At 42.8% G+C, this 14,319-nt stretch overlaps 1 protein-coding gene across 4 annotated transcripts in view; it reads left to right on the top strand.

Moving 5' to 3' along the window:
• Window positions 1–14,319, top strand: part of USP46 (ubiquitin specific peptidase 46) — a 59,846-nt gene that overhangs the window by 18,718 nt on the left and 26,809 nt on the right. For all 4 annotated transcript variants that reach the window (XM_041725675.1, XM_041725679.1, XM_041725676.1 and 1 more), the window contains 3 exons: window positions 4,747–4,827; window positions 7,995–8,208; window positions 9,808–10,037. In XM_041725675.1, coding sequence (XP_041581609.1) covers window positions 4,747–4,827; window positions 7,995–8,208; window positions 9,808–10,037 — 525 coding nt within the window. The remainder of the gene's footprint in view (window positions 1–4,746; window positions 4,828–7,994; window positions 8,209–9,807; window positions 10,038–14,319) is intronic.

Genomic DNA, 14,319 nt, shown 5'->3' with positions numbered 1-14,319 from the left:
TGAGAGGTGGGCCCATGGGTGTTGGTGGCCACTTAGGAGGCTGTTATAGTTTAGGGGAGAGACGCCGAAGCTTAAACAGAAGCAGAATGGCCTGAGAGATTGGAGGAGAGTGAACCCACAGACAGGGTGATGGGTGGGTCTGGCCAGACCCCCAGGCGAGAGATCTAGTGTCAGCCAGGAAGGAGGCAGCATTGTCATTTACTCCGTGAGGAAACACAGGAAAGGGTTGGATTTGGGGGAAGGAGAAGGGAATGCTCTAGTTTGGAGCAGATTGATTTTGAGGCCCTGTGAGATAAGCCCTTGGAAACGTCGGTATTTATCTGGTCTGAATGAGCTCAGAAGTCAGTTTTCTGGGGTGAAGATGAAGTTTGAAATGGTAGCTGCTACTTGAGGCCACGTGAATGGTTTTTGCCTGGACTCCACGGAGAGGTGTGGAGAAGAGGGAAGAGGGCCTCGGTGCCTGGAGAAGGCTAGCAGCTGGAGTTGGCAGTGTTTGGAGCCCGTCGGGTGGGTGCATTGGGTGACGTGGGGATAGAATCCAGAAGGAGAGGCGTGGAGGTGAGGAAGGAGAGACAAGTCTTACAGAGTGTCAGGGAAAATGTCTAACAAATCGTATCAGTCTCCTCTTGCTGCTGTAACAGCTTACCATTAACTCAGCCCCTTAAACAGTACAGATTTATTATTTCACGGTTCTGGAGGTCAGAGATCTGAAGTGGGCCTCCCTGAGCTAACAGGAAGGCAGTACAGGGCTACGTTCTTCCCTGGAGGCTCTAGCGGGGACTGTGTCTCGCCTTTTCCAGCTTCTAGAGGTTGCCTGTGTTCCTTGGTTCCTGCTCCCCTTCCTTCGTCTTCAAAATTAGCAAAGGCCGGTTGAGTCCTTTACACATGGCATCACTCTAGTCTTCATTCTGCTTCTGTCTCCCACTTTTAAGGATGCTCGTGATAACATTGGGCCCACCAAGAGAATCCGGGACACTCCCTCTCTTTTAAGGTCAGCTGATTGGCAGATTTAATCCCATCTACACCATGTATCTCCTTTTGCCATATAAGGTAATGGAATAATCACTGGCTCTGGGGATTAGGACATGGACATCTTTGGGGGACCTCTCCTATGCCTACACACATACATGTTATAAACGTGTATAAACAGAATAGTATAAGCCCCACATACCCAGCACTCAGCTCAACAACACAATTGTGTCCCCACTCCTCCCCACCTCACCACTAGATTGTTACTCTTGTTTTTTTTTTTTAGACTTTATTTATCTGAGAGAGAGACAGCAGCACAAGAGAAAGCACACAGCTGGATGGAGAGGCAGAGGGAGAGGGAGAAGCAGACCATCTGCTGAGCAAGGGACCCTGGCACGGGGCTCCATCCCAGGACCCCAGGATCATGACCTCAGTTGAAGGCAGATGCTTAACCGACTGAGCCACCCAGGCGCGCCTCACCACTGGATTATTTAAAAAGAAAAAACCATAGAAGTTATCTGACTCAATCTGTAGTTGTTGACAATAGAGAGTTCTTTAAAGAAGTCGAACTATGATGGGATGATGACACGGGGGGAGGTCACTGGGGGAGATGTGTGGGAGAGTGTGCACATGTGTAGTTTTAGTGGGAGAGGCACTTAGGCATGCCAGATTCTTCACTTTGACATTCAGAGCACGGTGTCAACGTCTGCCACGGGCCTTCACGATAGGCATGTTATTTATTTTTTTTTTTTTTTTGCAGAACGATAGGCATGTTAAATTCTTATGGGAAGGATCTCACTGGAGAGGAAAGATTGGCTTGGACCGGAGCGAGGTCTCCTTCATTAACAGAGGGACATGGGTTTGAAGGTTTGGGATTGAGATGAAGGGACTTCCTCTCTGCTGGCTTAATTTAATTCAATTAAAAATTGTTTTCCCTACTGAGTAGGTGGCCAGGGAGCGGCACCAAGGAGATCTAGGGTATGTTGGAGTTTTGATGAGCTCCAGGAAAGTGGGAAACAGTTGTCATGGCGTGGAGATTGAGTGCACCGCAGAGACATGGTTGGAAGCAGGACACGTGTGTCATTCAGAGCCACTTTGGTGAATTCAGGTGAATCCATCCAGCTTGGTTGTGTGACTTCCGCTAGCATTGCCCATCTGTATGGGTGTATATATGTGTTCGGAGAAGGCAGACAGTTTGGTTCCTCCGGGGTTAGTTGTTGGCCAGGTTGTGTGACCAAAGGGCAAGGTAAGGGTTGTTCGTAAGAACAGTTGAGATCATGATCCCTGGACTCTAAGCTGAGTAAGAAAGAAGAGGGGTGAGAGGTTCTGGGGCGTAAAGTAGGTGTGGTGCTGGGATGCCTAAGGAAGCCAGCAGGCCGAGCTGAGCCTGGACCCATTTTTAGGGCAGTGACCAGACCCAGAGTATGTCTTTGGGAGTGGAGTGGAATGAAAGACAGCTGGAAAGTAGGACATCCAGTTACTGAGAGCGGCTGTGGGAATGCTCTTCTACATGGGGATTGAGACCACCCCAGATGATGGCAGGAGATGGGGGATAAAGGTTGGTCTTCAGTGAATGGAGGTCAGCCAAGAAGAGGAGACAGGAGGGGCCTTGAGAGCACTGGGTGACAAGAGCCTCAGAAGGGCAGGTGTTCAGAACAGGTTATTTCTCCTAAACATCGCCCTCTGTGTGATTAATCACCTGCCCCTCCAATGGGAAAGTATTAATATAGGTAGAAAAAAGCAGACTCGATCCAAGAATTCCTGAATAGCAAAAATCATGGATTAACTTGAGTGTATGGCTACCTCATAAAGAGAGATTTAATGAGCTCTGTCTCCGTGTGCTATACTTTTATATCTGACATCCCTCCTGGGCTCTAAGCCATATATTCTAATGCTGCTTCAGATATGGCTGTGGGTGTATTTAATATACATTATTTATATTGATTTATCATTGAGATGTAGCTTTTTTGATAGCTTTTAGTGATTTTCTCTAAACCATAAAATCCTACTATAATATGGTAAGTATTATTTAAAAGATTCAGCCTCGTATATGGGGTTTATCGTGAAAGCCACGCGTGCGCGTGTGCGCACACACGAAAAGACAGTGAGTGAAACTGTCGAACGCGTAGATGACCACTGAACTCAGAGTCTCCAATGACAGGAAAAGGAATTCAGATTGTCTGGCTGCATAATGGGCGTAGAAGACGAGTGAAAACAAAAGGATATTATGATAAGGGGATGGAATTGCCATTTTTGCTGTGGTTCTGTTTGTTTAAAATTGGGTTATTTTGCATTTAACGTTTTCTTGTTGACAAGTGACCATTTTGGCTGGTTCTCAGCCTACCTTTTGGCCATTCCTTTCTGTGACAGGGGATGCTAATTACATGAATCAAGAATAAGTAGCAGCAGTAATTTATTTATTTTTTAAATAAAACTTAACTGAGTCTCTTCCTTTCTATGACACCTATGTATGTGCACAGTCTTTGAGATTCTTTTTTTTTTTTTTTTTAATCTTTGAGATTCCATGAACAAAGTCTTCTGTGATAGCCTGAGGAAGGCTATAGAATGGTACTAGAGCCACAGATACATGTGGAGCCTGATTCCACCCCACCCCACCCCACCCCCAACTACTTACGTTGTTAGACTGGACTTCAGTCACCATTCTTAACCCTACCAGACTCATCTGGGCCTTTGGGGAGCAGTGGTGATCTGTGTGGTATTCCTAGTGGCCACTTGGCCCTTAGCAGTTTGTTCAGTGTGGTTGCTCTGCATCGTATTTGTTAAGATCAGGGGCTCCCATGTGTGACTCTTGAGTTTGAGTCCTGGCTCTGTCCCTTACTGACTGTGGTCCTCGGACAGATTTTTAACTGTCGTAAACCTTACATCTGCTAAATGGGGGTTATGATAGTACTTACCTGTAGGATTGTTGTGAGAATAAATACTGCACATAGTAGGACTATCCAGTAGCTTCTCACTGTCTCGTTGAAGCATTAAACTTGGCTTCACATGACTTAACCAATTTGATGCAAGTGGGAAGTGTCGGGTTTTAAAGTGTATTGCTCCCTTCTTCACCATATTCCTTGGACATTTCACTTTCCCAGGTAAGGTTTTTTTTTTTTTCCCCTGACTGCCCCATTTAGAGCATCAGCTGTCTACCACCCGCCGCCCCTCCTCCCTGAGGTCCACACCTGCATTTCCTACTTTATTTTTCTTTGCTGCACCTACACCACCACCTTCCAGCATACTGCCTGGCAGATTCGCTCTTTCCTTCCGGCTGTCTTCATCCACTAAAACGTAACCTCCATGAGAGCGGGCTTCCCTGTCTGTTTTGTTCTCTGTTGTATTGTCAGTGCCTGGAACGGTGCCTGGCTCATAGCGGGTGCACAGTAACTCTTCATCATCAGAATGAAGAAATTCACTTCGAGAGTGATGATGTGAATCTCTATACCACTGAGTATTATAAAAGCTGCGGAGCTTAAGAATGTTTTACTCACAAGTTCTTAATGATAGTTTGCTGATTTGCCTATCTCAAACCAACTTTCCTGGTAGAAGAAGATAATCAAAGCCAAGTAGAACAGGTTGGAAGGGATGATTAGGTTGGGTGAGGAGAAGAATAAGGCTGGCATTATTACTTCATTTACCGATATACGTCTGACACCCTTTTTCCTAGCGTGAACATCGCCAACCACCATTTGGACCAGGAAGATCAATAGTGAACTCTCTTAAGAGTCTGTTGTCCGTTTGACATACAACAGAACTTTTATTTTTCTCTTTCAGGGCACCAATGCCTCTGCTCTGGAAAAAGACATTGGTCCAGAGCAGTTTCCAATCAATGAACACTACTTTGGATTGGTCAATGTAAGTATACACAAATGTATTATTTTTATTTTTATTTTTTTATTTATTTATTTATTTTTTATTATTTATTTATGATAGTCACACAGAGAGAGAGAGAGAGAGAGAGACAGAGACACAGGCAGAGGGAGAAGCAGGCTCCATGCACTGGGAGCCCGACGTGGGATTCGATCCCGGGTCTCCAGGATCGCGCCCTGGGCCAAAGGCAGGCGCCAAACCGCTGCGCCACCCAGGGATCCCCAAATGTATTATTTTTATATTATTTTTAAAAAAGATTTTATTTATTATTGAAGAGAGAGCATGAGCGGGGTGAGAGGCAGAGGGAGAAGCAGGCTCTCTGCCGAGCAGCGAGCTGGATGTGAGGCTCCATCTCAGGACTCTGGGGTCACGACCTGAGCCGAAGGCAGACGCCCAACTGACTGAGCCACCCAAGCGCCTCAAAAAATGTATTATTTTTATCAAATGTTTTAGAGTACTTGAAGCAACTCCAGGGCAGTTTTCCTTATTACCAATTTTTACATAATTGTTCATATGCCTTAGTTCCCAGAAAGGGCAAATGTTAGGGGTGGAAGACGTTTAGTCCAGTTTTGGAAAGTGTTAGTTTTCCCAGAAAAAGGGGTTTAATTACTATTGTTGGGTTAGATTCTTACTTTTTTCCTCCTGGCTACAAGATTTCCTTTGTACACATGAATTTCAGAGCAATTTTATTAGCTTTGATGCCAAATCTGCTTGTATGATATGGACGAGCTCCTGGGGCAGTCTTCGTTTCAATATGCATCAGTACAACCAGAATTTTAAAAGTGTTACCATCTCATCACCAGTTAACTGTTCAGCAAACAATATAACCTGATGATGGTGCTTAAAACAGGGGTGAGTTTTGGGGGGCCGGGGGGGGGACTGGGACCAATGTTTCTCAGAATTCCTTGGCCTCATTTTATCTGTGCTTAGCAGTGGCTCCCTGTTATATGGCCACACACGGCAGGCTCTGTTTCCTTGGTAAGTTGGTCATGACTAAGTAGTAAGGCAGCATTTTCCACTACCCTGTGAGCTTTCTTCCTCACCTGATCCTTTCCCTCTGACTTGGAGGTTTTCCACATATCAAGTGTTAACTCATCCAGTACCTGGTTTTCTGGAACAACTGCCCTGAGCAGAATCTGTCAGTACCCAGGTATAACAGGTACTCATTTCCACTGGGGAAGCTAGACCTGTCTCAGAGAATGAATGCCACTTGGGGCTAATGGAAAGAACATTGGTTTTGAAGTAGTACAGACCTAAGTCTGAATTGTACCCATGCTGTTTTCTTTCTTTCTTTTTTTTTTTTTTTTAAGATTTTATTTATTTATTCATGAGAGGCACAGAGAAAGAAAGGCAGAGACACAGGCAGAGGGCGAAGCAGGCTCCCCACAAGGAGCCTGATACAGGACTTGATCCCAGATCCCGGGATCAGGACCTGAGCTGAAGGCAGATGCTCAACCACTGAACCACCCAGGCATCCCCCCATGCTGTTTTGCAGCTGTATAATCTTGAGCAAGTCACTTGCTCTGTTTCCCCATCTATAAAATGGAGACCTTTCAACACCTGTCTCTTGAGCAGTAGGGAAGGGTCAATGAGAGCTCCTATTGAAGATCCTGACGTGAGGTTGAGGCACATTGTGGACACTCAGAGAATGTTGGTATCTTTTCTTTCCCAGGAGTCATCCCTGGGTTGGGGCCAAGCTTCACTAAAGGGTATCTAGGTATGAAGGTGGAGACACAGTCAAAGAGAAAACGATTAAGAAGGAAGGCTGAAGTACTAGAATATAGGGCATTGTGTTGATGAAATACTGACTTAGAATTTTAATAGTTTTTTTTTTCTTTTTTTTAGCCATTATGCACAGGCCTCTGCTGAGCTCTGTGAAGATATAGTTATTCATGTTGTAAGAAATTCTGTCCTAGCTAGGGAAAATACAAATGGGGAACAAAAGAATTAAGGTCATTTCCTAGTCTGTGGAAGCATTGTGAGATTCAATTCATTAATAACTTAATTTATGTTCACTTCGAATGGTAATTCATGAAAGTTCCAGCTTCTCTTTAAAAAAGAGGTTTGTCTCCTATTACATAATTGTGTCAAAGTAGATTAAAATATGTAAAAATAGGAAATGTTCTATCTTCACATACGTAGAAATGTCACATTAAGCATGGCGGAGCATCTGTCTCACTCTTGGGAAAATGACACACAAGCCAACAACCAGTCTTGAGAAGATGTTCGTGTTCTATTTTAATCTTACACCGCGTTTTGAAATCTATGTTATTGATCTTGTGATTTCTTTAGATTTTTTTTTCTCTTTTTCATTTCCCTGAATGTGAGAAATTCTAAAGGGTTAGTCTCGGCCGTGTTCCTCCACGGAGTTGGTGTCACAGTCTGCTGAAAACCAGTGAGATGGTGACGCCTTCCCTCTTTAATCATAATCTGAGAGTGTCCACGGTTTTTGAGAGGAACGAAATCTTGTGGTGTGGATCCTACTGTGATGGCAGGAGAGCAGGAACTGAGTGCTCTTATGTCATCTGATGCTTGCCATCTTGGCAGAAACAAGATTGAGGGTGACTTAGGAGTTTGAGGGGGAAAAGAAGCCAGTGGGATGACCTAGGGAGGCACCTCTTTGCCTCCATGGCTCTGGCGCAAGTGAGGATGGGCCGTCTGAAGCAATGCACAGGGGCATTAGAATCTCGAAAGAGAAAAACTAAAACAAGTTCCCATGGAGTTAAGGCTGTTTCACCTGAACACAAGGTTCCCAGTTCCCGGATTTCTTTCTGATTTTGGATTCTTATTTTCCATCATAGGAGTTTCGAGGTGTGGCGGTGTGGCCTCTTTCCTGGGGCGCCATATTGTGTTCATTTTTCTCTTTCTTTTTTTTAATCACCAGAAAGTGTCCTTAGATTCTTTTTTTTTTTTTTTTTTTAAATCAAGGCTCAGTGTTTATCATTTTAGGGACGTTCAACAGGCTGGTGTCCCCCTGTATTCATTTCCCTGTTGCTCAGATAGTCACCGGTGTTGTGAGTGGTGTCCTGGTTTTCCGACATGGCCAGCAGGACCCTGCTGCTGGGAAGCCGGGCTGGTTCCTGGAGGGTGGGCCTCTGGGAGGTGGCGCATCCCCGGATGGCTCACTGAAGCCTCCCTCTTGTCCTTGGCAGTTCGGAAACACGTGCTACTGTAACTCCGTGCTTCAGGCGCTGTACTTCTGCCGGCCTTTCCGGGAGAATGTGCTGGCATACAAGGCCCAGCAAAAAAAGAAGGAAAACTTACTGACGTGCCTGGCAGACCTCTTCCACAGCATCGCCACTCAGAAGAAGAAGGTCGGCGTGATCCCACCAAAGAAGTTCATTTCGCGGCTGAGAAAAGAGAACGGTGAGTGAGGTGTTGGAGGGCCCGAAACACACCTTCGTAGTCCCGCAGATCCTCGAGATGAATCTCCCCTCTTCCTGGTTATAAAGGAAAATTGTCCGGCCAACTGCTCAAGTCACTGGCCTTCGAAAGAAGGTGTGATTCTCCTTTTCCTCTCCGTATACATAAAATAACACTGGACAAAAAACCATGTTTATAAATTCAGATTTATCATTCAATTTTTTTTTTTTTTTTAAGATTTTATTTATTTACTCATGAGAGACACAGAGAGAGAGGCAGAGACACAGGCAGAGGGAGAAGCAGGCTCCATGCAGGGAGCCCGATGCGGGACTCGATCCCGGGACCCCGGGGTCACGCCCTGAGTCGAAGGCAGACGCTCAACCGCGGAGCGTAGGCGTCCACCCAGGCGTCCCCATCATTCCATTTCGGAATGGTCTTTTTATTTGCCTCACATTGGGAGGACCGTTGTAAGAGAGAAATTGCCCAAGGCAGCCTTCTAAGCGGTACGCTGATTGGAATAAATAGGTTGGTACAATCGTTGAATAAAATGGTATTCTTATAAACTTGTCATAAGTAATTAAAGTCAATGCGTATTATCCAATCAGAGCCCTTGCTCTTTTAAAAATAATGCCTCCTGATTTTTGCCTAAGACGATTGCAGGATATTAAATTAATACCTTTATATGATACAAATGCCCTGTTGTCGCCTGATTTTTTTTTTTTTTTTTCCCTCCCTGGTTTTTTGATCTTCTCTTTTGGGGAAAATCACTAGTAGAGACGAGGTTATTCCAGAAGATTTGCATTGGTAATTTCTGTGACTAGAAATAGTTGATATGGCAACTTGTGTTTATCCTAGATTTCAGCCTTACTCCACAGACTTGCAGTTAATCAGATGTTTGTTTTATAAAGTCTCATTTAATTTGATTGCTGTCTCTTAAAGTTGTTGTAGTTTATATGTACCAGAATAAAAATAATCTGAGCAGGAAGCAGAGCACTCCCGAGTCTCGTCGCGAACATGATTAATAATGAAGTTTCACAGCTGCATTCATCTCTTGATTGTTTGTCCTTATGGCGGGGAACAGCAGTAGGCTTCTGGAATCATTCGTATTTGGTTTCAGAACACTATCAGATAGATGCATATATCCCCCATCTCCCATATGTGTTTCATTTAAGCTGCTTCCAGTCTGGTCCAGGGTTTAATATGATCTTTGGGCAGAGACCCCAGTTGCTGCAGATAAATTGCAAAATGAATAATTGATCATTGGTGGTCACGTCATATTAAATATTGATATTTTATCCGGAAACTTATCAAATAATTTCTGGAGTCTTTTTGTAGAATAAATAAAAATTTTACTAGCTTTTTATATATGAGATGACTTTAGGGAGATAAGGGGAGTGTAATTCTCGGCAGGTGGTAGAAAAAAAGGAAAGTGAACAAAAGTCTTCTAGAATTTACGTAGTCAAGTTGCAAAATAGAGATGAATGTATGTCATGCCTGTCCACTTGACATTTCAGTATAAAAATTGAAGTGTGCATGTAAAATTAAGCGTTTTGTTTGCTTTACAAGAGCCAGAGATTGAAATAATGACCTTCTCTTTTCCAGATCTCTTTGATAACTACATGCAGCAGGATGCTCACGAGTTTTTAAATTATTTGCTGAACACTATTGCGGACATCCTGCAGGAAGAGAAGAAACAGGAAAAGCAAAACGGAAAATTAAAAAATGGCAACATGAATGAGCCTGCAGAGAATAATAAACCAGAACTCACCTGGGTCCATGAGATTTTTCAGGGAACGCTGACCAATGAAACTCGATGCTTGAACTGTGAAACTGTAAGCACTGAGAGGGCTTTCGGGTACTTTGCTTGTGCGTGTTTTATGCAGACTGTGTGTCGTGTGCATGAGTGCACCGTGATCCGTTTTTGTCGATGAGCCCCGGGGGCAAACTTTTAGAAGCATGTCTCCATCCAGGATGTCTCCGCTGGCTAACGCAGACTGGATGAGGGCAAATCTCAAAAACTGGATAGCTCGGCGTCACGGGCACATTTGACCATCCACAAACTGTGAAATATGAAATGGGACCTCCACCAGTTATCTCGGAAAAAGTTTGCTCATGCAGAGGTCAGGTGACGCAGAATAGACCCTGTCTCCCCAGCTTTAGGGGAATCAGCTGTGGGGTGGTGCACTTGAAGTTGGAAGTCGGGCTTGGCTTCTGATCCTGCTGCAGTCAGCTGGGCGGGCTCATGTATTGGCTGAGTCTGGCACACAGTAGGCCAGGACTGTGAGGTGAATTCGAACACATGATCTCCGGATGTCACATTTGCTTGGTATGTTTGATATCACGCTGTGAGTGGTCTCAGGATTTGGTGGCTCAGAGCCCGGCATTGGAGCCAGGCCGTGGAGTTTGTACGCTGGTTCTGCCGGCATGGGCGTACCATTCAGCTTCTCTGCCTTCACTCTCCTCATCTGTAAATTGGGTACAGTGAGTGCACCTGTGTCACAGAGCTGCTCGGGAGGATGAACCGAGTTAGCAGTTGGAAAGCGCATAGAGCCATGCGCGGTACTTTGCAAAAAGGCAATAAATGCCAGCTCTTCTTATTTACTCTTACTGCTAACAACATAGCCAGTCTCTGAGTTCATTAGGCGTCTCAGGAGTTTTGTCACATCATACGAAAAGTTCTATAGGATTGTGCATTTTGAGTCTCAGAGAGTAGCTTTCATTAGTTTCTGCGGAGGAACTCGGACCCAGAAATGGGTATGAAGAAATGTGGATGTAAGTAGGAGGCTCTTGTTTTTTTGGCAGTCTTTCTCCTGTCCTTTTAAACAGTTTTTGAATCAGCATTCTCGTTTGTTCATTGTAGAAACAACTAGAAAACATAGCTAAGCAAAAAAGAGGGAAAAAGAGAGAGTAAAAGTTACCAGTGATCTCCTCTACCTAGAGATGATAAATTTGTAACATGTTCTAAAAATTGTGATCACATTTGCCCAGAGAGAACCACTTGAAACATTTTGAAATATATGCTGCCAAAACATTTTCTACACATACTTTTCTGTCTAGAGATCTTTCTTTCCTCCCTCCCTTTCTCCTTCTGGCCCTTTATATTTGATATTCCAGTAAAATCCAAGTGAATACGGAAGTAGAAGAGTAGAGTAAATCCCATATGGGTATTACTATGATCGTTAACACATTGGCCCATCTTGATCATTTTTTGTTTCATGCCTCCTCCCCCCACCCTTGCCTACCTGGTCATTTTTAAGCAAATCTCAGATAAGTTCTTGTTTCATTTATAGTTTCTTCATCACTTTGTTACATATCTCTAAAAGGTAAGACATCTTTTTTTTTTTTTTAAACAAAAGTGTATCGTTATGATACCTAAAAATAATTCCTTTAAATCATTATTCACTTAGTGTTCAAGTTTCTCTGATTATCATATATATATATACACACACAAATATATATATATATTAGCAGTTGGTTAATTCACATTAAGGATCCAAACATCCACCCACTGCTTCCCCTCCCCTCCTTTTTTCCTTGCAATTTAGTTGTTGAAGAAATCATTTTTGTCCTGTAGAATTTCCCCCATTCTGGAAGCATCCTGTAGCATTACCAAGTACAGTAAAATGGCATCATGTTTCCACCATCCTGCTCTGTTTTTATTTAACCCTCCTGTTTTATATTTCTTTTTCTTTCTTGCCTTCTTTTGTGTCAATGAAATATTTCTTCTTTTTTTTTTTTTTGCATCAATTGTATTATTAGTTTCAAATTCTCCTAGAGGTTACTCTAGAGACTGCACTGTACATCTTTGCCTTCCTTAATTTTTTACCACTTTCCCAACATTGCCAGAATGTGTGGAATACTTCATCACCTTTTCCCTCTTTTGTGTTACCGTTTTGTAATGAACTCATGAATTTTAACATTTCATGTGTTTTATTTTTTTTCCAATGTTTTATTTAAATTCAATTCATCAACATACAGTAGAACACCCAGTGCTCATCCCATCAAGTGCCCTCCTCAGTGCCCGTCACCCAACATGTCATGTTTTTTAATCCGTTGCAGTTTTTTATTCTCTTCTCAATACTGAATGTATGTTTAGAATAACCTCACGCACTTTGTAAACATCAAAGTCAGGGCTCTATTGTAAATAATCATAATTTGCAGATACATAGTCTTTTTTTCTTTCTTTCTTTCCTCTTTTTTAATAAGGGAGTATTCCTTGGCACCATCCTCATCTTACCTCTTATATCTCTTCTATCCTTGAGGTCTGCCTGTTGTATCTTTTTAATCCCCTGTTTCTCTCCATCCCTGCTGCTCTCACCCTGGCTCAGAGCCCACCTCCCCCCCCCTCAGCTCTGGACTGCCATTCTCAACTAAATTGCAGTAACTTCTTATTTGATTTTCTGCCCTTTTTCTTGCCTCCTCCATGTTGCCATCCTGTCCAACTTACAGCAATCTGTCTGTTCTTTGAATATTTGGTAGAACTTGCAACTTATTTTTGTACCCCTAAAATAATTGTTCAGTTTGGCTTGTTTTTTGTCCTGATAGGAATGAAGTAATACAATATGTATTCTTTTGTGCACTGGGTTTGGGCTTTGCTTTTTTTGTGGAGTATCCTTGTGAGATTCATTTGTGTTGTTGCATTATGCTTTTGTTCATTCATTTTCATTGCCCTATAGTACCGTGCATGAATATAGGACAGTTCACTAGTTTATTTCACTGTTGGTGGATATTTGGTTGTTTCCAATTTAGGCAACTATGAGCAATGCTGCTTTGAACATTCCAATACATAAAATAACAATACAGAAATCTTTTCTGTCTCTTTCTATATATATATTTATATATTATTTTATATATTTATATTTATATATTTTATATATTTATATTATATAATACATATATTATATTTTTGGGTCACATGGTATTCATATCAGAAAATATCAAATGCCCAAAGTGGTTGTACTGTTTTACACATCCCGTGAATGATCATTCTCATTCCTCCACATTGTTGTCTATACCTACTATTCTAGTTGGCTTCACTTTGGGTAATATAGTGGCTGTGTAGCTGAGTATTATTTTCTTCAGTAAATACCTCCTCCTGCCTCGCAGCTGCTATGTAAGGGTCCAGACGCTGAGGATACAGTGAGAGCCTTGCCCTTCTGGAACTTTCACATGGAAGATACACATTAATAACAGAATGAATAATGAGATTTGTCATTACGATGGTAATGCTGTGAAGGAGAAGTACAGAGCACCCTGTGAGCTTATGATACATGAGCCTGAACAGTGGGGCATCGCATTTCTACATTTAGCCAAGAAACCTGCAGCAGACAGTGCAGCTGGCTGGTCCTTTTGGTTATCTTTGAAATTAGCACAGTTACTAAATCCATCTTGTGGAAAACTCCATGCGAGTTTTCAGGAAGGCTCAGATGATAGGCTCGGTCACATTTTAGTTTCTTTTCTTGTCCCTGACCAGGTTATTCGATCCCAACAAATGCAAATATCACACCCTCAAATATTTGTGTAGCAGAAACTATCATGTAGCCTGTTCATTCCTGGAGGGTCACTGTTAGATGTGACACCTGTGCTCAGAGATAACCTTCAAAATGTTTGGGTGGTGCCATAGTTTGTTATAATGGGATTCCTACCATAATACTTGGTTTGTGGAAGTGAGTGTATCTCTACGAAGGATGGCACTCTGAAAAACCTGGGGTTTTTTTTTTTTGTTTTGTTTTTTTAATTTCTTAAAGTAATTAGCCTTGAGGCAGGAGTTTTCTCTGGAGTCACTTAGATAATCAACTCCATTTCTTAGATCCTTTAACTGGATGGGATCCTAGGAGTCATCCAATCCTTCCCTACCGGTGCCCGAGTCCCTTCTGTGACATCCCAGCCAGTTGGTCACCAGCATCTGCTGGCCCCTGTCCAGGGATGGGGAACTCAATCTCCCTGGGCCATGCATTCCATTTTTAGAAAGCTCTCAATTGTTAGAAAAGCCCTCTACTTTCTAAGAAAATACATAGCCTGCAGGCTTTTGTTGTTGTTGTTGATGCTGTAGGACGTTGAGGACTTAGGATAAAAGAAGACCTAACATTTAAGTTTTCCTTTACAGGATGAGAA

Source organism: Vulpes lagopus, chromosome 12 (genome assembly GCF_018345385.1).
Source record: "Vulpes lagopus strain Blue_001 chromosome 12, ASM1834538v1, whole genome shotgun sequence".
In the NCBI taxonomy this organism is placed as follows: domain Eukaryota; kingdom Metazoa; phylum Chordata; class Mammalia; order Carnivora; family Canidae; genus Vulpes; species Vulpes lagopus.
Note: the sequence above shows the minus strand (reverse complement) of the source record. Positions and strands in the feature narration are given on the sequence as shown.